The 22672-nt window shown below is 38.0% G+C and overlaps 1 protein-coding gene across 5 annotated transcripts in view; it reads left to right on the top strand.

Annotated features, from left to right (window-relative positions):
• The window catches only part of KIF13A (kinesin family member 13A), a 104860-nt gene that overhangs the window by 19338 nt on the left and 62850 nt on the right, over positions 1-22672 (top strand). For all 5 annotated transcript variants that reach the window (XM_058832501.1, XM_058832504.1, XM_058832502.1 and 2 more), the window contains exon 3: positions 21662-21674. In XM_058832501.1, the coding sequence (XP_058688484.1) occupies positions 21662-21674 (13 nt within the window). The remainder of the gene's footprint in view (positions 1-21661; positions 21675-22672) is intronic.

A 22672-nucleotide genomic window follows, 5' to 3' on the forward strand; every position in this document is an offset into this window, starting at 1 on the left:
GGAATTAGTTTGAAAGAAAAAATTCACAGAAGTAACTTGTCTATTTTGACTTTCTGTGAATGCAAAAACATTTGAAACTTGTTCTCTGAAGAAATACATCTGCTTGTGTGTTTTTTGGGATTTTTTAAAAGTTTTTTTCCAGTTTTAACTGTTCTCTAGGTTATGGTATGGAGGAGAACAAACCATTAAACTATTGCTTTGACTGTGGAGCTCTTTGCAGGATGTGGGTAAAGCAAACAACTGAGGGCAGAGCAAAGCTGGAGGGCAGAGGGCTTTTTCATTGCTCCCTGCCAGGGTCACCAAGCCTCCTCTTACTGTAGGCAGGAGGCAGAATCTCTGGCATCTCACACTATCCTACAGGTAAAATGAAGTGAGCACGTCTTCGGAACAGCTTTGGATTACACTTGTTCACATAGTAATATGAACGGTTAATGGGGTGATATACTGGAATAATATTTCTAAGATTGAGGTATATAAGAATTCTCAGCACTTCTTCCACTGTTAATCTGGTGTTGCTGTTGGCAATGAAGTAAGAGTGAAAGTAGGCTGGGTGTGTGTCTGCTGCTGTTGGGCACCAGAGACAATCAGATGTTGGTTGCCATGCTGTGCCTCCCTTCTGAAGAAGAGTTGCTGTCAAGGAATAAAATTTTAACTTTGGTTTTCTGTTTGTGTGCCAGACTGTGAGGTTTTGATACTAAATTAAGGTGTGTAAGAATGATAATCTTTCATTCAGAAAAATCTGGGGGCTGTTTTACTGCCGTGCACAAATCAGCCTGCCCATGAAAATACAATCAGCTTTTGCAGATTCCTGAAGTATAGTCAGTGTATAGAGCAAACTTTTAAAATTTTTTCCCCTTTTTCTTCATGTATGAGATGTCTTTTTGGAAGAAAATTGCTCTAAGTGACTGGTTTTTCCTAAGAAAAATTTTTGAGACAATTCTTAAAATGGGGCAAGACAAGCTTAGTGAGATTTTAGGCTTGCAAAACTTACTTTCAAGCTGCTGAGTTTGTTGGAAACAACACTTCACCCAGATTTTCCTGTATTATTTTCCCTGCTACTGCCTCCCCCAATTAAAATATACATTTCCAAAATGTCTCTTGGAGTTGTTTGCTTATGTGTCCCTCTGAAAGCTTAATTAGGAGATAGCTACTCATATTGCAGTAACAATAGATTTACTTTAGATGTACTAAACAGCTCTTGGGAACTGACATTGGATGGATTTTATTCCTTTGGAAAATTAGTAGCCAAGTTTACCAGGGGGGCTGTCGTTTGCCTATTGTTGTTTGTTCTAAAGCATTAAACAGAAAATGGAGCTTTAAATTAAAGTTCTTGCTGTTTTGGGGTCTGATGCAGACACATTTGTGGTCCTGTGGTTTTATAGATAGGTGTCTGTGTTGAAAGTACCCTTAGAAGAAGAAATTCTGTGTGCCAGTACTCATTGTACTATTCAGAACTTAGACCTTTTCATGAAGTTCTGTGTTGTTTGTTTTTCTGCCTTTTAAATAGAGAAATTATCAGTGTCTGGGGTTGTTTTTTTTCTAAGGCCTCTGATTAGCATAGCATATATTCTTGAGTTGTATCACTTGTTTATACAGGGTTTGTTTTGTTTTGTTTTTTTACACGTTTGCTGCATTTCTTCTACTTCCTTTTTACTGTAATTTAGTGTTATGTTTGACCTGAAGTATGAAAGATGTGGAAGGATGGTTCAAGGGTTGGATTGCTATTGAGGCAAGGCTCCTGGTTAATTTTCATGCCCATAGTTAGAAAATACTAATAAGGAAACAATTGCTTTTGTCGGTAATTGTTCCTTCAAATGCTCTTTTGAGGTTGTTCCTTCTGGAGGAAGGCATGTGCTTTGATGGAGAATATTGCAATATACTTTTACCACTTTTTCTGAGGGGAATCTTTAGGAAAGATACTAATTATCTGTGAAGTATTAATGTAGTGTAAGAAAGAGGAGCTCATCTCCTGTGCCTCACATATTCAAATGATGCTGAGTGTGCAGTTTTGGTGTTGTTTGTGCTGTGGGTTGAGCATTAATATGAAGTATATACATGTAACATGCCCCAGGACACAGACACATGAGTCGGTTAATCCATGGCATTTCAAGCACTCTGTTCTGAAAGACTGCAGACACCTTGTGAAACCCCTAAAGGCGATTTGTCTATAGAAATATGCTGAAGTGTATCTCTGGATGAATTCAGACTGCATTTCTCGTGCTGAAGTTCAAGGCACAATCCTCTGTTTCTCATATTTCTGACAGTGTCTGGTTGGCATATATACCTGACTTGATCTGAGGTCATTGCTTACACCTTACCCTTTCTGCTCTGGATTCATGGAGCATTATTTAAGTTCTTGGGAAATCTTGTAGGCAAATACAAGGATGGTGAGTATAGCCAGTCATTGGATTATCATTGGCATTATTGCAACTGTAAACTCTGGGTTACGGTATCTTTTTTCTGCTTGATTTTTATATCTATTGTGTTTTCCCCATGGAACAGACCAGCAGATTTACAAATTCTTTTGAGGTATTTTGGAAAAACACCCATACCCTCATCTTGTGTTTCTTTAATGTTGATCCTGTTATATGAAGGTATTCTTGCAGAATATGAATTTCAAAATGAATTTTACAGAATGCTGGGTTTCCCACCAAGATCACTGGTGGGTTACAGAGCTCTCCCCACACACCCTTATCTTCTGTTCATCACATCTGACTGGACTGTTGCTTTGGAAACCGTTGTAACGTCGCAAGTGACTTCATTATGATTAAATGAGGGGAAAAAAATAGAACAAAAGAGCACATTCCTGCTTCAACATGCAACTTGGAAACTGAAACTGTCTCACATACATTCCCTGTATTTCTGAACACTTTTTGGTAACGGCACAGATCTGTCCTGCTAGTCAGGAATAAAATCTATACTTTGAAATTCCTGTTATTTATATTCTTTAAATATAATCAGTAATCAACTGATGTAGTTCCAAGGATAACTGGCTTATACTCTATTAAAAGCTCTGTGTGGTTCTGTAAAAAAAAAGAACCATTTAGTGTTGGCACTTCTTTGTCCATCACAGAGACTTAATTAGTTGTCTTTAACACTGAGAATGTTGTAGTTTCCTGTTCTATCTTGGAGTATTTTCTATTTATTGCTAGTATCCGTATAAATATTTGGGTTTCTGAAGCAGGTCTGTAACTGCAGCTAAACAGAAGATTAAAACAATGTACCAGGATGCTGGAAAATTTTGGCACTGTCTCAGCATTGTTACCAATCTAAAGAAATTTCCATGTATTTTGTGGTCATTTTGGAGTTTGCACTTAAAACTTGTCTAGTAAATTTAAGTTTTCAGTGCTGTATGGTAAATGAAACTTACTAGTCACAGAAGAAGGAAAAACGAGTGTTACGGTTTCCTAGACCTACCCCGTCTTTTTTTCCCCTTGATGCTCTAGAGGGTGTTTGCTGAAGGTCGTGTCTAGTTTTCTAGAGTAAACTCTTCTATCTGTGCAGCTTGCATGGAGTGGTCAGGAGCCAGATCAGTGATTGTTGCTTGGAGAGGGATGGGAACAGGAGAATACTCTGCAAGAGTTGCCCGACACCTTGGCACTCTGGTGTATGTGCAGTGCTGGCTGGATGTTCTGCTGGTTAACTCTGGTCCTCAGCTCTGGTCACTCCCTGCAGTCTGTAGCAGCTCCTGGTGCTGCTGCTCAGGTGCCAGTGCTTTGCTGGGAATCTCCAGAACAGGTTACTGAGCCACCAGCCAGGCCTTGCTCTGGGCCTTACAGGGAAGGGGGCTGGCAGTCAGAGCATGCCTTGCTGCGCCTGCTCCTGTGCCAAGCTGAAATCACTAACAGCTCTGCGGAAGTTTAAAGGGCTTGACATGGACAGCTTGATGAATGCCACAAGTGAAGATAGTTTGGGGTGTGTTTAAATCCAGGGGTTTTTTTTCTGTTCTTCATTTAACTTCACTGTCACTGGTTTGTTACAGTGAATGAAGCAGTTGATGTGTGAGATAGTGTTACAGAAGCTGGTAAAGTATAGAAAACGTGCAGGGTGTGAGACTTGCTGCAGAGACACCAACTTTTTCATTGGCTACATCCATATAAACTGCTAAAATTGACATTTAATTCAATTATCATTAACTGAACCTGATTAATTAATTTAATCAATTCTCAGCCGCTGAGAAACTTTCAAGTCATTAATATTTTCAAGTAAATTGTCATCTTCTTCCCTAAGTGTCCAACACCTTCCTTTTTTTGGCAAAGCAAAATGAATAAGCCTATCCTGAGTAATACATGAATTATCTTTTCCATTATCTCTCAGGAAGTTCTGATTGTTTCTGAAAGGCTGCGTACTACTGATCTGCTACCTGAGGAATGTGTCCACTCCCTCTATTGTATAAGTACTTGGTGTAACCATTAATATGAATCTGTTGTTCTCTTGTTCTTTCTGGAAAATTAATTAACGGTATCGAAATAGTATGGTTTTTTGTACCAAAAATATTTTTTTCTGAATGTTTATTTTTATCATCTTTGTAGGTAGCTACAGATGACCGTCTTATCCCTAAGAATCTCTGCATAATATCATGTCTTTTTGATTTTGTGGCTGGAATCCTAAATTAATTACAGAATCATAAATTCTAATCTTGATGTTGATCAAGACAGCCTCTTAGTCATGGTATTTCAGTACTATCAAGGAAAGTATTGATTTATCCATAAATATATGCATATTCCTGGATAAATCAAATACTGGTAACACTCACAAAGTATGCACTTGTTCAGTCAGAACATCGGAGTTGTCCATCATGAACTATAATCAGCTAAATAAAAGAGCTCAGATGTATAAATAGGTATTTAATTCACAAAATTCAGATGGACTTAACATTACTGAACATATTTGGTATTTTTAGCGGATACATGTTGAACTGGGACACCGTATTTGTGGGAGGCCAGTTCTTTCTGATTTCTATTTATAGGCTGGCCTGGAATGCTCACATGATGATATTGTTTGTAATCTTGGGTGTTTTTATTGCCAGTGATGCTATGGCAAAGAGCTTCTCAGTATTTCCATTATACAGTTCTATTTCTAAGCTGTATACCTAGTGCCTAACATAAAGCTTGGCTTGGAGGTTGAGGATGTGACTCCTCTGCAACTGGAATAAATCCTGTCTTTGTAGTTTTGGAAGAGTTACGTGATTGCAGTGACTTGTACACATTTCATTATCATGTTGCTACAACAAATATTAAAACACATGGCAGTTAAAACAAGATCTGAAAAATATCCATAGAAAAATGGTCAAAGACTAACTGAAACTGCCATGTTGCTGTTTGTGAGTTTGCTCTGATACAGCAGAGTTTAATCCAAAACATTCAAGCCATAAATGATTTTGAGCTCAGTTAGTGAGACTCTGTTAAGAATACTGGCCAAAATTAATGTTGGCAATATTTCAGACTTTTTGTTTCAGGTGTTCTTTGGTTTTATTAGGGTCACTCCAGTTCACTAGAACAGCATTTAAAAAAAAATTTAAAAAAACAAAAACAACCAAACAATTTCATTTGAGGAGAGTAGAAAGGTAGCTGCCTAAAGGAATATTTTTGTCTTCCACTTGGTGACTACTAATGGTCATTTTCTTCTTTTTTGGTCATTTTTCTTCTCTAAGGAAAAAGGAATCTTTCTCTTCCACTTGCTGCCTTCACTCCTTCTTTCCTTCCTTCCTGGGTAGAATGTGATACTATTGCCTTTTCTTGACAAGCTGGCGTTGCGTTTGATTTAGTGTATACAATGTTATTTTCCTGAGGTGATTTTTGTTTGTTTGTTTTAGTTTTTTGTTTTGCTTTTGGTTGTTTGTTTGTTTTTTGAGTGAGACAGGATTTAGAAAATGCTTGATACTTTTTGCAGCACTGTACAGAAATTGTATCTATTTGTAACTGCCCAAGAGTCAAGAGTTATGGTTCTCAGAGTAACTAATTACCCTCATTATGTGGATTAGTCTAAAAAACAGCCATTTGGAAAAGCTAGGTTTCTATTGAAAGGTTACCACTTTCATATATCATGTTGTGCAGTTAACTTGTTTTTGTCTGAGCTTGACAGTAACTTTTATGCAACTGATGCATAACTAAAGGAAATGTTATATTGAGCCTTTGAGGTTCGGTTCTATTTGTTAGGGATACGCTCCATTACCTACAAAGAAGTTGTTTAGGCTAGGAGAGACACACTGAATATGGAATAATTGCATTTCTGCTTTTCTGTTGACTAGTTACCTACAGGTGTTACATAGAAGAGAAGGTACATGTGTGTTCAGTAGGGAAAGCAAAGAACTTCTATTTTTATCAGAGGTAGCACAGTGTACATTAAATAAAAACAAAATTGCAATCCCAGAATGTAGCCACTCAGTTTATACTATAATAATAAATGTGGAAAGCTGCATTTGAAGGAAGCTTATGTGTGTTTCACTTATCTTGATCCTCAGTATTTGGAAAGTGAGGGGTAGAAAAGCTAAGATGTTTGTATAATTTTCCATTGCAACCTGTTGAGAAGAAAACAACAAATAAAGCAAATATTTTTAGTCCCTGCTGTCTCTAGCCTTGCTTTTTTTTTTTTTTTTTTTTTTTTTTTTTTTTTTTGTGTTCTGAAGTACAATTTCTTGGGTGCAGCTTTTGAATTTGATGATGCCACATAATTTGTTCGCAATATATTTAAAGAAAAATATTGCTTCATGTCCCAAGCTTTAGATTTGATTGTGCATACAGATCCAAAGGCAGAAGGATATTTTGCTTTTGAAGGATATGGCAAAGCTCAGTGCTGTCATTTTGATTTTGGACTTTTCTATCACTTTCTTTCCTAATTGCTGAATTCTTTTAATCTGCATCTTTTTCTTCTGAAACAACAGTAAAATGACATTCTGGTAATGGCATCATCATTCCATATATTTGGGAGCTGACCAAGAGATTCTGTAGTTAACTTATCCACACCTAATTTACTTTAAAAAACAAATGTCTAGTGAAAATATTAATAGCATTTTTAAGACTCTCTTATTTTCTGCTTTTCTTTTCAGCAATTCCTATATGAATGGTATTGGGTATATAGTTTAGCCAGGGTTTTGCAGATGATTCTGTTCCCTTTGGGGGGGATGTGCCCTTTCTGCAAGTTTCCTTAGTCTGTTTTTATAAAGACTTCTGTAAGATTCAATACTCAAAATAATTTTACAGTTCCAGTGAGTTATTTTAAGCTGTCAAGGCACTGATATTCGTGCTTTGAGTGTTTTGGAAGAAAATAAGCCAGCCACAACCCATGGACTACTGACTTTTAGCTTCTCCCACTTAATAAAAATAATAGACTCAGTAGGCATGAGCCAGTGTTCAGGCAAAATCCTTTCTTTCTCCCCTGAACATCATGTGTGGAGTCCTGAAGAGGTCTCTGCTTGGTCTGGTATTTCATCTTTTATAAATGAATGGCAGAAGAGGTGAATATGGGTGTGATGGAATGTATTGGCAAGATGGTGTTGCTGTGGCTGCTCTTGGAGCATGGCGGCCTCAGAAAGCTGTGGGAGGACCTTCAGGGTTCAGGTGGGTTGTGGCTGAATGATAAAAGGGTACATGAAACTCACTGTGAAGCACAAAGATCTTCTGACCTTATGAACCCAGCCATGGTTTTTGGACTCCCTGTTCCCAGGCAAATAATTTTGGAGTTGTGCTCATTCGAGGGAAACCTCAGCTCAGTGCTCAGCAAGTGGGTGAAAAATGGCCAGAGGCTGTCATGACCTACTGGGAAAGCACGTCAGGAAAGAGTGGGGAATGAGGGAGGGAGTTTCATGTCTCTGGACAGCTGCAAAGTGCTCTTGACTGTTGTGTTTTATGCTGGCTCTCTTGTCTCAAAAATGTCTGCTGGAACTGGGAAGAGAGAGAATGGCAGTAAGGGTGGTGAGCTTATGGACCACTTCTACATGAGGAACCAATAATAAAGCAAGATGTCTTTAGTCTAGAAGAAGACAGTTGAGACGAGAAAAGGGATAATGGTTAGAGATCTGTACATCCACGAGCAACAGGAGGAAGGATTTACTGCCTTACAGGAACTGTGGTACTTTAACTTAAATTATCAGAAGGTAGATTCAGAGCAAGTACAAAGCTATATCTATAATTAAACTGTGGACTTTGCCACAGGGTGTCAACTTTTAGAAGTCTGATTTAAAAATGGTTAGGTAAATTAGTATATAACAAACGAGTAATAGAAGGCCATTAAGGTTAAATATACCAGTCAATTCCATCTGTATTTTCTGTCTATGGCTGTGTTTTGCAGCTGCACTAGGCTGCTGCTGAATTTTCGGCTGTGTTCATCAGGTGGTTTGATTAAAGGGACCTGATGGCTGTCAGAGGCAGGATCTGCCCCTTCAGTGATATGGCAGTGGTCTAGCAGTCAGTACAGCTTCACCCCCTCTCCCTGGGTTCATTGCACATTGATGCTTATTGTGTATATTCTCTGCATTGGTACAGCTGGTTTCTGGTTCTGTAAAACTAAGATAATTTTTCAAATAAAGAATGTCAAAACAAATTAATGTTCCCCCCAACCCTCCCACTGCCTTGCATTTTTCCAGCAGAAGCATAGCTGAATGTGAGAGGCTGTGGCATGGAGCAAGGAACAAGAAGTTGGAGAAGAGCAGAAACTTCTTAAACTGGCTTAGCCTCTTGGGCAATTAAAGTGAGGTATTCTTAGAGCAACTGTTGCCAGTGTTTTGGTCTGAAGCTTACTCATTCTGCCTCAGACCTGAAACAGCATACATGCTTGAAACCCTACCTGTTTTTCCTCCTCCCCCATCTCCTGCGGCGATAAAACTATTTCACCTGCAGCCTAATTAAAGATACAATCTCTACTTTCAAAGTTTTCCTTTCTCTGAGATATTCTCAGAAAGAATTTGCTAGCGAAAGTAGTTCTTCAGGTTTTGAAAATAAAGCAATTTCTATGGTTCTCACCTCCTTTCTGGTCTCTAATGCAAACCAAAATGTGTCATGCTTCGTCCCTTTGCAATTCACAGAAGAGTTAGCAACAGTTCTTCAAGAGTACTGAAGGAATATAGCAAAGTCTGGAAAGAGTTATGCTTTCTGTGCTGAAAGTTTTTTTTCTCTCCATTATTTTCCAATTTTTTAAAATGCAAATATTCCTACATAAACAGCACTGTATGAATGCAACATGGAACAATGCCATTCTAAGAGACTCTTTGGTAGTATTGGACTTCGTAATATCTTGGACTTTTGTTGTATTCTCTGCATTTCAGGTTCACTATGCTTAAGAAGTATGAATTCAAACTGATTTGAAGAGAACTGCAAAACCTCCCTATGTAGAATTGGGTTTAGAGCTGTGAGGGAAGTGCAACATATGAGAGCACATGTAGAATGCCAAGTTTGATTGAAGGGTTAAATTACAGGACAGTGTTGGTACAAGAACAAAATAAATGAGATTCAATTTCTACACTATCAGAATTTGGGAAAGCTTTCTGGGCAGCAGGAGAATGAGTCAAAATAATTCAAAGTCAGTGCTGTTCTGCCTCGTGGAAGGCTACTCAATCTCAAAAGACTTTATGGCATTGTTGCCTGTTACAGTTATAGACTATATGACATGGAGATTCTTGCTCTCTGTTTTATTGCTTTATTCAGCCAGCTAATGTGTATTGGCAGATGTAAATTCACTCTTTAGCTGTAAGAATAGACACAATTTTTGTTTCTGTCTTTTCAGGAAATACTGAAAATCCATTTTCATTCTTAATTGTCTGATCACAGTAATGACTTGTGTACCATTATATTGTGACCTCTTTAATAAGACTTTCTATAAGCCATTAAGGTCTGTGAGGTCTGAGATGACTTTTTTCTCTTCTACTGTCTTATGAACTGCATTCTCGCTATGCTAGTCATCATGTGAGTTCACATTTACTCTGAAATCGCCATTTCTTATATGGAAAAATGCTTGTAATACTTAATCAGGAATTTCACTCTTGACCTACACTGTAGTATTGCTGTTGGTTTTCAAATAAATTGAAATTTTTATGGGACAGAGGCCAACTCTTTTGGGTATTGTAAAAATGAAGTCTGTTGTAACAAAATAAATAAATTATGCTGCTCTTCTGTTTTTGAGTTAAGCACTACAAATGCTGGCATTTATCTGTGGACTCATTCTCCACAAGGCACTTCAAAGCTGTAACTGTCTTCCCTCTATAGTAGAGTCTCTGTAAAGTCAGCAGTAAATCAGCTTTGTCTGTTTTACCCATTTACATTGCTGACTTGCACATACAAATCTTTTAAGATTTATTCTAATTTGTACCTTATCCCTTCTCAGTCTTACTGAGTATTTTTTCAGTTTGTCTTTAGGCATTTCATTTCCACCACAGCTGTACTGTTACTTTCTTAGTAATGACTGTGACCATCTGCTTAGAACTAGGAAATTTGCTACTATGATGTTAAGAGTACTGTCCCAGCTTGGTCACTGAAAATCAAGAGGTGAAACCTAGATGCCCATCCTTGCCTGGTAACTTCCCTTGATGAGCACAGTGAATAATATTCTTCACAGAAGACTGCCTATATTTTTGGAGATGTGGAAAAGATTTGGTCATGAAAGCCAGGTATGAAACCTCACTGAAGGTTGCTGAGCTGCCACAAATTTTATATTACATTGAATTTTTTTCTTCTATGAAACTGCTGTGTATCGGTTGGTGTGGGAACACATGATCTGAGGATTTTTAGAGGTGGGTTTTATTTATCTATTTATTTATTTATTTACTTATTTATTTTAAATTGACACAAGTCTGGAATTATAGTAGTGGCTAAAAGTTCCTGAGTCTGAAGCCTTGCAGATCATATTTTATACATTTATTTATTTATTCATGTTCTATATGTTTATATATGTAAGGTCCATAAAGTGGCATACTGCTGAGTGCCACATCTTTAAAAAGTGATTTCAGCTTTTTCCGCTAGAGTGTTGAGGTTGGAGACCATCCAGTTCTAACCCCCTGCTCACGCAGGGCCACCTAGGGCAATCTGAGCAGAACTTTGTCCAAACAGCTTTTGAGTATTTCTAAGGAGGGAAGTCTGCAACCTCTGTAGGCAGCCTGTGCCTGAGCTTGGTCACACTCACACTGAAAAATGGAACCTCTCTGGTTTCCCTTTGTGCCCATTGCCTCTGGCCCTGTCACTGGGCACCAATGAAAAGAACTTGGCTCTCTCCTTTACATCCTCCCTCAGGTATTTATATGCCTTGATGAGATTCCCCTCAAGCCTTCTCGTGTCCAGGCTGAACAATGCCAGCTTCCTCAGCCTCTCCTCAGAGGAAAAATACTCCAGTTCCTAATAGTTAATTTTTTTTCCCCCACGTTATTATTATTCTTCATCGTATCAAGCCAGGCTTCTTTAAAAACATGAATCCAAAACATTTAGGATTCAACTAGATCTAGCAAAAAAATTTCCTTAATATTGGATTGAAATATCATTTAATCATTTCATCTTTTAATTTGTTATCTGTTAATATATTTCTGTCATGAATTGATCCTTGTTTTTTTAGCCCTGCAAAAATGTTAGACTTGTAGGGCTGCTGCAAGTCTAAATATTTCCTGTTTTGTTGTACTAAAGCAATGTATACTTCATTTTTCAGTTCATAGAGACTTAGGGATCTTTTTTTCCACAGTGCTTATTGTAGTAGTTAAAAGTGTGATGTGTTTGTCACTCCTGTAATTTGTGATTTATCGTAAGACATCTGGCAAGGAGGTGGTTGTCATTTCCACCAAGTACACGTTACATACATCACATAATGCCTGCTAGAGAGGCCTGGCCTGCAAGCTTTGCTGTAAAAATGCTTGTAGCTCAAAGTAATATAATATTTATACAAATTTTCACAAATTCACAGCTCACCAGAGAAGGAGAGCCTGTTAAAGACTTTTTTTTTCTCACATCCCTTGTCATGTAGGATGTTCTGATATACTTTTCTGTTGTCTACTAGAAAGGCATCTCTAGCCTCTGTCAGAGGTCCTCAGATGAAAAGAAAAACTGAGTGCCATAACAGTTGACACCCATCTCTGCTGGGAAAGATCTATTCTCAGACTGTAGAGGTGCATTCAGGTTGTACCTTTCCATAATAGATTCAGTAACTTGGTGCTTGATGTCATTTCTCTGTAAAAGTGGTTACTTGCCTGATTTGTTAACTGATAAACTTGGACCACACACCATGAAGAACTTTTCTAGCCTTTGGATTAATTATGTGGTTTTCTTAAGAAGCAACACGCTGGGTTGCTTCTTAAGCTTTGCAGAGCTCTGTGGAAAGATTTCTAGAGGTGTCACTTGCATGAATGCTTGTCATGGGGTAGCTTTACCTTTAAGGTGGTTTTGAGAGCTAAGGAAGTTGAAGCTGCTGGTGGCTGATGGGAGTCTTTTCTCCTGACCAATTATCAGTCATTTCTAAAATTGACAGCAGTTTTGACCATTAAAAAGTGAATTCAACCTGTGAACACCCCCTTAAGAAGTACAGTCAGAGCTCTCTTGTCCTCTTCTGTTTTCAGCTTTTGAGAAGGTAACAAGGCTCTGTCGGGCCTCCTCCATCCCCCCCTCCCTCAGCTGGACAAGGCTGCAGAGGACGAAAGGGGGTGGGGGGGGAGGAAAGGAAGGCAGAGCTGGCAGCCTGGTTTAGTTTTCAGTTTCTGCTGCTGGACTGAAACCTGACACCATGAACTCTTGCAGCGTTTCTAAAGCTTTTAATTATTTTACTACCTGGATAAAATGTACAGATTACTCCTTTTCTCAGAAAGACAGAGAAAGAGAGACAATCAACATGAAGAAGACATCATAGAAACACCAAAAACAGTGAGGAGAAGAGTTACGTTTTAAATAAGAGAGAATAAGGAGATGCTTTACAGCTGAAATATCTTTCTGTTAAAGCTATGGAAATGGACAATAGTAGTTTAAAAAGACTCCTTTAATTCAAGACAGAGTATTGGGAGGAATAGAGTGTTCAAAGTAGCAAAAGAGAGAGTACTTGTGATACAGTGAGTTGCTGGAATTGGGTAGAGTGAAGATTTTGAAGCCTTGGGGGCAATGAGAAAACTGTTTTCCAGGAAAGCTCACAGAGACAGATGAAGAAGACTTCTGCCTTTGAATGACTTATCCTTAAAATGACATCCCTAAACTCATGGCCCATACACACCTCAGAGTGATGTGAAATGGGAGGAGAAGAACTGATGACAGATTTCCGGGCAGCTGACATCAGAGCAATAGAAAACTATAATAGAAATAGTTTTCTTGTGAGAAACACCATAAGTTAGCAGAAAAAGACTTCTGTTTCTCTACAAAGACTGATGAAAAGACTCTAGCAAGAATTGAGACTGTTTTTAACTACCAAAGTTCTAAAGTTTTTTTGTCTCTGTTATCATGTGTACAAAGAAATGGTCAAGTAGTGGGAGATAAAAGGGTTTTCTGGAAGTTTATTCTGGTGTTCTTATTCTTGTAGTTTGTTAATAAACTGTGTTTATTCCCTTTAAGTTTTAAGCCTGTTTTTCTCTTGTTCTAATTCATATCTCACAGCAAGAAATAAGTAATTTTTTTAGTTACTGTTTTAAAACCACAACAATGCTGTGTAAAAATAAAGTCTCCTCAGTACTTTTAGGTGTTGGTCCTGCAACAGCTCAGGAGATCTTACTATTTATGTAGAGTTGATTCGAGTTTACATTCTTGGTGAATTGTTCCACACAATAAACCTTATTTATCCCATGAATCACCATCATCATCTTTCTCTGTATTATGTCCACTTTCTGGTAAATGGTAGCAGATGTTAAGGCTGTCTGTTAAAGCAAATAATGTCATCTCAAAGTTGACAGCTGGTATTGCAGCCAGATGAGACAGACTTTTTTTTTTGCAAAATGCTTTTGGTGAATTTGCTGTGCTAAAATGTATTGTCATCAAACCTAAGATTTAATTTTAATTACAAATAAATGAATGATATTTTCATTCTGATAAGTTCATTTAATATTCATGGCAATAAAAACACATGCTAGGATGAAATAAAACCAGTAATTTGTGAGTTTTGATGAATCTCAGATAACTTTTTCATACTGCAGTTGTTTGAAGAATACTAACATAGGGTTGCAGAGCTGTGTGAAAGGATGAAGTGTCAAATCCAATTAGCATCTCTCTTGAAATCTCATTAGTAAAATAAAGTAGATGACAATTGAATGATAGTTTTCCCTGTTATGATAAAGGAATGTGACAGTGAAACCTGGGGGTTCTTGTCTGTTTTTCAGTCAGAATACATGGTTAGGACTGTTGTACATGCAGTAACTTCTCAACAATATCCTTGTTGTCCTGATTGAGTATGAAAAATATGCTTATCTTGCAGCAAAAAGAGTGTGTTTTTTTGTTTATCAACTGTTGAAGAAAGCAAGGTGTTACAACCAAAGTTCAGATCCAGTTAATTGATTTACACTTATGCTTTAGTTCTTTCTGGTACACGGTCGTTCCACTGACAAGAGCTCTTCTGTCTTCCACCTTGTCAGTGAAGCTGTTGATTGTCAGTGACACTTTGAGCACTACTTCCACAAGGGGTGTATCTTCACTGGTGTTTTGATGGTTCTTACAGGCAGCCTTTCTGAAGGAATGCTACAGGAGTAGTATTGAAAGGCAACATTTTCCATTGACGTGGGAGACTTAGGATGTAGTTAATAGCTGTCAGTAGCCAACTCCGGTGATGGGTTGGTTGTGAGAGTCTCCACACAGTTTATGCACAGAGTTGAAATGCCCATTAATGCTTGAGGTGTTTTCTCCTCAAAAGCACTGGTAATAAATGCAACAGGATAAGAATTATAGGTGCCTAATAAGTGCCACTGCAATTTTATGAACAGTCCTAGAATGTGTTTCCACTTACTTTCCAAAACTGTAGCATGTTTGCTCTGACAGCAGTCTCATTGCATTCAGACTAAGATTCATTGGAGACTACCCTTAAGCGCTAATAGATCTTGGGTTCTGAGATCAGATTCTTTTCCCGCTCCCTCATTTCCTTGTCCTGATTAGTTAAACCTGATTAGGTGGTAAAAATCTACTTGGTTAGATTCTTGCACATTCAATTTTACTGAAAAGGAGGGGAAAATAATTGGTTTTAAAAGGGACAGGACTACTTGGGAATGTACCTGGGGACATTAGGTAGACTTTCATTCCTTTGCCTCTTTGTCATGTGGCTATAGCTGGATGTTAGTAAGAACAAGCTTGTTATCCTTGTTATATTATGCTTGTAATTGGTGTAGCAGGTGTTCATTACAATAACTAGAGTCTTGGATAATTTTGAATTTGTATGATTAAAGATTTGGTGAAAATAGATCATTTAACTTGGTGGATTCTAGATGGGGTCTCAGCAGGATTGCATTAAAGCTCCTGAATCTCAGTGCAGAGTGACAATTTTAGTTAGGTTTTGCCTTTTCAGTGAAACTAAACAAATTAACTGAAACAGGCTTTTAAAACCCCAACTTATTTTATGTGGGAGAGTATTCAGGTTTTAGTTTCTTGGTGAGTTTTCTAGCAGAGTATTAATCTTTCTGCTGATGGGTGGTGACTGCTGTCTTAAGGCAGTTGCTGTTTGTGATGTACAATTGCATGTAGGGCAGGTATCAGTCCTTTTTCAGACTGTTGATAGAACTTGTTTTTACATGACATCAAGGCTTCTGTGTAGAGGCTAGAAACACTTGAACTTCACATCAACAAATTGTTGGCATTGGAATAATGATGCCTTGGGCAGTAAAAATACTCAGAATTTGGGAGTGAAGGTAAGTTAGCAACTAATGATGTTCCTGGACAGCTGTCACTTTGTCTTCCATCTTGTAAATGTCAGAATATAATGTCTTTCACTTTCTTTAATGAGCTTGGGTTGGTTTCATAACCTGGTTAGTTTCCTTGCTGTAGTGACTGAACTTCAGTGGAACCCTGTTATGGTGAAATATCCAGGAGTCTTTGTTTCTTTTGTGTCATGGAAGTCACTCTGCTACTGTAATACCTGTTTTGTTTAACTTGCACTGCAGTATTTATCCTTCTGATTCCAGCGTCTGACTTTTCTCTCTTTGCATGTGGTAGGTTTCCATAAAGTGTGTGAGAACAACTTATTATTAGAGTATGCGTCTGTCTCTCATGGTGTTTCTGATTATGATCAGCTACCACCTTATTATGCAGGCACTTGCTCAAATTGCTTTACTTGTTAAAATGTTTGGGGTTTTTTTGCTGTTCTTCAAAGGGTTCTTTTGTCTATAGAACAGGCTTTTGCTGGGTAGGAGGATTAAACAGGGCATGTGCTGCTCACCTTATGCAAGAATATAAAATAACTAATTATTTATATTTGTGTATGTATGTATGCTCACACAGTATGTAAAGTAACTCTTCCAAGAATCCCACTAAGGAATCGTGATGCCAGTTTCGTTAGTCAGCTGTACAGGAGGTACCCCCCAGACAAGCACAAAGGTGGGATGCTGTTCCCTTTAAGGGCATTGCCCCTGCCATTTACTTTACTCTCTGTTTAGAAAATTCATGGGAGAAATGGGAAAATAACTGTCCTTTTCTGTGTTCTTTGTAGAGAAAGTGGTGAACTACCCAGTAGTTTGCAGTGTATAAACACCTGAAACTGCTGCTGTGGCAGACTGTGATCTTTATCTAAGTAGTTTAGTACCGTGTTCATCAATAATATAAAGCCGTGCTTTTTAAGGTGCTTGGTATCAAGCCTGCAGGTAACAGCCTGCAGTGATAAACCAGGAGACAAGGAGGGGTCCTAGAGCTGCTTGACCTTACTGTGAAAGACAGGAGAAACACGATCTCTCTGCTTCTACATAATTTACACTGTTTGCAGTTAGGAGTGCGGAGTGCTTGCTGTCTCTGCTGCTGCCACTCTGGAAGCTGCACACACATGGATAAACAAACAGTGCAGTTACTTCTGTCCTGGATAGCGAGGCACACTCCTTACAGTGATCCTTCCTCAGGTTTGCTCCCTTGCACTTTGCCACTGACTGAGGCAAACACACACTGCTGGTGACAGGCTCAGCCTGAGCTGTAAGGGAGCCTGATTTTAAAAAAGTAAACCAAATTTAAAACCACTCAAAAAAACTATAATACTTGTTTGGAACAGTTGGCCTTTAGACTCCAGAGATGCTGGAGCAGTGAAATGTAAAAAATACTATTTTTATCAGGATGATCTTTGCAATTTGATCATTTTTATGCTTTCAGAGGAAAGAGTGTTTTATATGACAAGTTGAAAAAAGACCTGAAGACTTTTCTCCGTTTTCTTGTATATTGATAATTGCTGTCTTTTGACCAGTGACCCTGAAGAGTATGTCAATGACTATGTAACCACTAAATGTAAGCAATTATATATTTGGGAAATCAGTCAGTACTGTGAATTTGCTGTGGTTGCACATGTGATGAGAGCAAAAAGTTTTTTCCAGCTCGGTGTCTTAGATGTTGACTTTCAGTGTAGTCAGCTTACAAGAGTTGCAAACTCATCTGGTTCATTCATTCATAGATGCTGTGTGTGGTTATTTAAAATAGCTTGTTATGGTTGCTTCATCTTGATTAACTAATGTGAAAGTATTGGGGAAAAAAAAAACCCCAAATACTTTCCAAAATGTGAAATAATTATAGTACAATTGTGACCTACTTGGCTGCTTAGAACAGTTGAATTGGAGATGAATTGGGCTGTGTGCATATTCCAAAGAATCTAAGACCTGTTTTTCAGAGACACATTGTTCCTCTGTTTCTTTTAATGTGGAGTACCTGGTTTTATGCCTACCTTCTTGTTTTATAATGTACCTTGTCCCTATTGAAGGTGAGTTTCTTGACTGAAGGCTGGGGGTGGATGGGATGATGAAGCTTCATTACTTGAAACGCAGAGAAAAAATAGTTCTTTCAAGGTTTTTTTGATGTATAAAATGACTTTCCTTCTAGTAGAAGCAACATTTGGTTGGGAATGCTGACTACAGTCACTAAGGGACAAAAAAGTCTTGTTTTGAAAGTTACTAAGTCTTTAAAATTACAGTATGGCACACATCTGGATGCTCATAGTGCAAGAGTGTCTTCTGTTGCTTCCTATTTCCAAGGACTAGTTTTCTAGTCAGAATATGCAGTGTCATCTTGTATCAACTTTTTGTATGGCAAAAGGAGACTCCTATGAAAGAGAATGTATATAGTTAAAAAATGAAGGAAGAACCATTGCTGCTGTTAAACTACTAGCAAAATGCACTCTTCTCATGGTGTGCTGTCACAGGCAATGGGCTGAGGTGCTAGAGAGAAAATGTGAATGCAGTCAGGAAGACGTCTCATTCATGTGCTGACATAGAACATGAGAAGTGACATTTTGTGAGTCACTTTTAGCAAACGTGGCAAGTGTTGAGATTAGTTTCAGCAAGAGATAACAGAAAAAAAAAGTTGACATTAGCACAAACCTTTCTGTAACCTATCTTTTTTCATCTAGCTCAAAGTTTGAGGTAGCTAAGCACTCTGAGATCTTGATGTGTGTTAGCCAAGCAGGGCGGGAGAGGCTTAGTTCTGTTGTGAAACAAAAAGCCTGAGTAGATACCCACAGAAGACACACTGTTCAGTAAAGTTAGAAAATCATTCTAGGTATTTTACTAAAGTCATGATGGCTTAAGGACTAAGGCAGGAGGAAGTCCAGAAGTTCAGTGGGCTTTGTGGTCATGAAATTCATACTTTTCCTTTGACCTGTGAGAATATTTTTCAGACTCTTGGCTGTATGTGCTTGGGTTTTGAATTCCAGGCATGTGAAAATAGTCAGTCTTCTGTCTGTGTGTACAGATTGAAGATGGCCATCAGATTAAACCAAAATCTGCTGTTGTGCAGATGCATTACAAGGTTAGGTAACTTTGATAATTTCCTGAAGTATATACTAGCTGTCTGCTTTAGAGGAGATTTTGTTGTCACTCAAAAGGCATAGCTGTATCTTGTCATTGACACCATGATGACTAGACATGGAATTAAAAACTCCTGGAAATAAACATCTTAGTTGTTGTATCTCTGATCTGGTTGTCCATATGCGTGTTGTGCGTGTCTCTGCCTCTCCAGCCCCAGATGTGACACTGAATGACCACATTTGTATGGTCACTGGTAAAAATTGAGACAGCTTCAGTTATCTATGAAGCTGAAAAATGCTGGTTTCTGCAAATGGAAAGAAGTAAGGAAGCACATGTTTTTAGAAGAAAGACAAGAAAGAAAGGAAACAAAAAAAAAAAGTATGTCAAAAATTGGTTAGGCTAATGCAAGATTTTACATCACATCTTTAAGCTGCCACAGATGTGATTTCTGGTAAACTGTAAACAGTTCTTTAGTTATTAGTTTGAGTCCTTTGATTGAAGTATTTTGGAGTGTTTCCATCTGAATCACTACCAGAACAATGGTTACACTGAGTTGATTAGCTGAAATATCCAAATAGCTTAAAAAACTATCCTGTGAGTTAATTTAGCAGACTTATTCCAGAGGCCTTTGATCATATTGCTGTTGGTGATGTGGGGAGTTGCTGAAATTGGTATTAAGAGTTTGGAGCTCTTGGACGTGACATATGGTAGGAAGCTGCAGCTCCTTGTGCTTTGAAATCCCACAGATCAATGATGCTACGGGGAAGCTTTGCCGTCCACCAGGGTTTTAAAATGTGACTGTTACTCTTTTCTTGAAATAGACATCAAAGTGATATTAGAGGAAACTTCAAAAAAGGTAGTGGCTTACACTGCTTAAGTAAATATTTTAAGAGTTATGTGTCAAACCATTTGTTTACTTCAGTGATGTTCTGTACCTTTTCCAATTAGGACTTATATGAATGATCTCAGGAAGGAAAAGCAGTTGATAAACTTTCTGATGGATTTTACTTGCAAGGAAACTGTTTAGGACTTCTGCTGAATCTGTACAGCAGTCTATCAGAAATTCTCTAGTAAAGCTGATATAATCCTGAATTGTTTTTCAAGGTATCAGTGTATTTAAAAGCTTTCCAAAAAACTTTGGATAACTTCTTTCAATAGGAGCTTCTTTTGGAAGTTTAGAGGTGGTGCTGGGACTCTGTCTAGACAAGCTGATAACATTGTTTGCATCACATCTGAAAATGGATTAAAATGATAATATTCAGGGTAGAGCTAAATGTATTTTTCAAATAGATAGGAGTGCATTCTGTGCAAGTTCTGAGCCACCTGTACATGAGCTAGCCATGGACTGAGCTGTGTAGCCAGTACTAATGAAAGGGTAAAGCTGCAGTGAGTGGTTTGGCTGGAGGCAAACGATGTTTGCATTACACCAGTCCTGTGTCCCAGCTCTGTAACTTCTGTTTCAGGCAGATGTGTCATCTGAGGTATGAGCTGAGAGTAGGCAGAAAAGATTGCATAAGATGTGTTTGTGGATTTGCGTCCCTTCAGAGTTTTTTGCTGAGCCCTTGTATTGTGGGTTGCTAAGAAAACTGCTTAAAGTGTTTTGTGTCTTCCCTGCACTCCTCCTGTCTTGGTGGGGATGGTATGGGGTTGGTACAGACTGGTGGATGAAAGTATGGCTTGGTCCCAAGTGTTTCTGCACTGACAGTGCAGGCTTTTGATATCTTTGAATTTTGTATAGTGTGTCGGTTGCTATACCTTTCATCCGTGTCTTTATCTTATAAACCTTACTGCAGTCTCTGCTTGTGTTTGTCTACAGACCTTTCTCGTGCTTTTTTCTCTTCATCCATGTTTTCTTTCTTTCCTTCATCCATGCTTTTTTCCTCTTGATGTGAATAGCGAGTGAAAAATTCTTATTTCCATATATAGTTTAAACATGTGCCTAAGGTTGTAGTTTTGATGAATGACCTAACTCAGTCTAGTTCTGTACTGTATGTTCACCTCTTCTCTTGCATTGGCATCAGTGGGCACAGGGCTGCACAGTGAGACAGGGCAGCGATCTCACTTGAAACCAATCCCACCAGAAAAACCCAAGCTGATTATAATGTGGCCGTATGCCTGCCAGCAAAAGCATGAAAGCATTTAAGGACAATTTGAAGTACTCTGAGCTGGTGTCTTTAGACTGGGGATTTGTCATCCCTGTGTTATTTCTGATAGCACTTGTTGCAGTTGGGTGTGAAGGGTGATGGTGTTTTTACATTGGTTTCTTATGTGCTCTGTGGGCTTTCTGTGATTGGGGAGAACACAGCCTACACAAGTTTCTTTTTCTTCACTTCTCTAATCTCTTCAAGAAACATTTGCTTGACTCTTACCTTGGACCTGCTTGTGTAGCACTGCTGAATTCAGTGGGGCTTCACCCTGGCACCTTGGTCTGCCAGTTTGCAGGCTCGATTTATTTGCCACCAGAAATGGGCTGTGTTTCATCTTTTATGACAAAACAGATACTTGTCTTTCTTCTGGAATGCAGCTCTGTTAGATTTTTATATCTGTAAGGAGTCTGATACTTTCCTTTTAATGTGGGAGGGTATTAGTAATTAAGTAATTACTGGTTAAAAATATGTGGTATGTCATTTAAATATCTTCTGATCTGATTACTCTTAAATACATTGTGGATTAAAAAAAAATGTTCAAATTATAGTAATGACATACACTGACTGTGTTTCTTCATTTTTTATTTGTTCCCTTCTCTTTATGTGAATGGTGTATTCATGCTTCACATCACTGTTGCTGGATTTATTGCCAATCATCTAGAAAACCACCAAAGGTAAGTATTTTGTCTCTTTTTACATATGTATCTGCTTGAAAATATTGACCAATGCAGAAGTATTGGGCATTGCTGAAGTATGTGAACAACACAGCTTCAAAAAAGGAAAACATATTAAAAAATATGTTCTTACAAATTAGAAGAGTCATAATGTCAGAAGAATATATTTTAATCCAACTGACATGCAGGCAAGGCGCACACACAGCTTGTTAAAGCTGTGACCAAGACAAGACAAAATTTTAATGCAGTCATAAAAACATTTGAAAGACTGAATAAGTAGTGCCTGTAAAACATTTCCTTACACACAGTTCTGTTTAAAAGAATATTTTTAAAAGACAACAAAAACCATCCAGTAATAAATAAACCATTTTTGTTTGCACTTGACAATAGTCAGGAATTAATAATTAGTGTAAAAGTTGCCAAAGTACACCAGAATTCACATAGAAAAGATTGTTTGTGTTGTTTGTAGTGCAGGGAAAGGGCAGGAGAATTCTTCTATCAGTTGATATGCTTAATAAAAGAGATCATTGCTAAACATTTTTTTAAAAGGAAGAAAACTCTCCTTTCTGTTGTTGTAATTTCACCAGGAAATGTTTTTACAAGAGCCTCCATTTTCTGTAGTGCATCATTCATGTTCCATTATAGGCAGATAAAGTTATTCTGGTCATTATGTAAAAGCTTGCTTATGGCCTTGTGGTTCCTTGACAAAACCAGAGCAGCTGCAGACTTGTGCGTAAATGTCACATTATTGTTAGGTATAGCTGGATGGTCATTAATATCCTTAAGCTATAGTGCTGAAACTTAGGATGTTATGTGAAATATTTATCAGATTTAGACAGAGGGAGGTTAGTGCCATCTGTGAAAAATAGGCATTGCTGAGTTTGTAAAGATGTGGTATGAGATTTCTTGATTTCTACAGTTTTTAGGGTACTGCACATAGTTGATTTTAAAATTAAATTTTTTTTTAAATAAAATTTTGTAAATATTGGAAGTCTCTT

This window comes from Poecile atricapillus, chromosome 2 (genome assembly GCF_030490865.1).
Source record: "Poecile atricapillus isolate bPoeAtr1 chromosome 2, bPoeAtr1.hap1, whole genome shotgun sequence".
In the NCBI taxonomy this organism is placed as follows: domain Eukaryota; kingdom Metazoa; phylum Chordata; class Aves; order Passeriformes; family Paridae; genus Poecile; species Poecile atricapillus.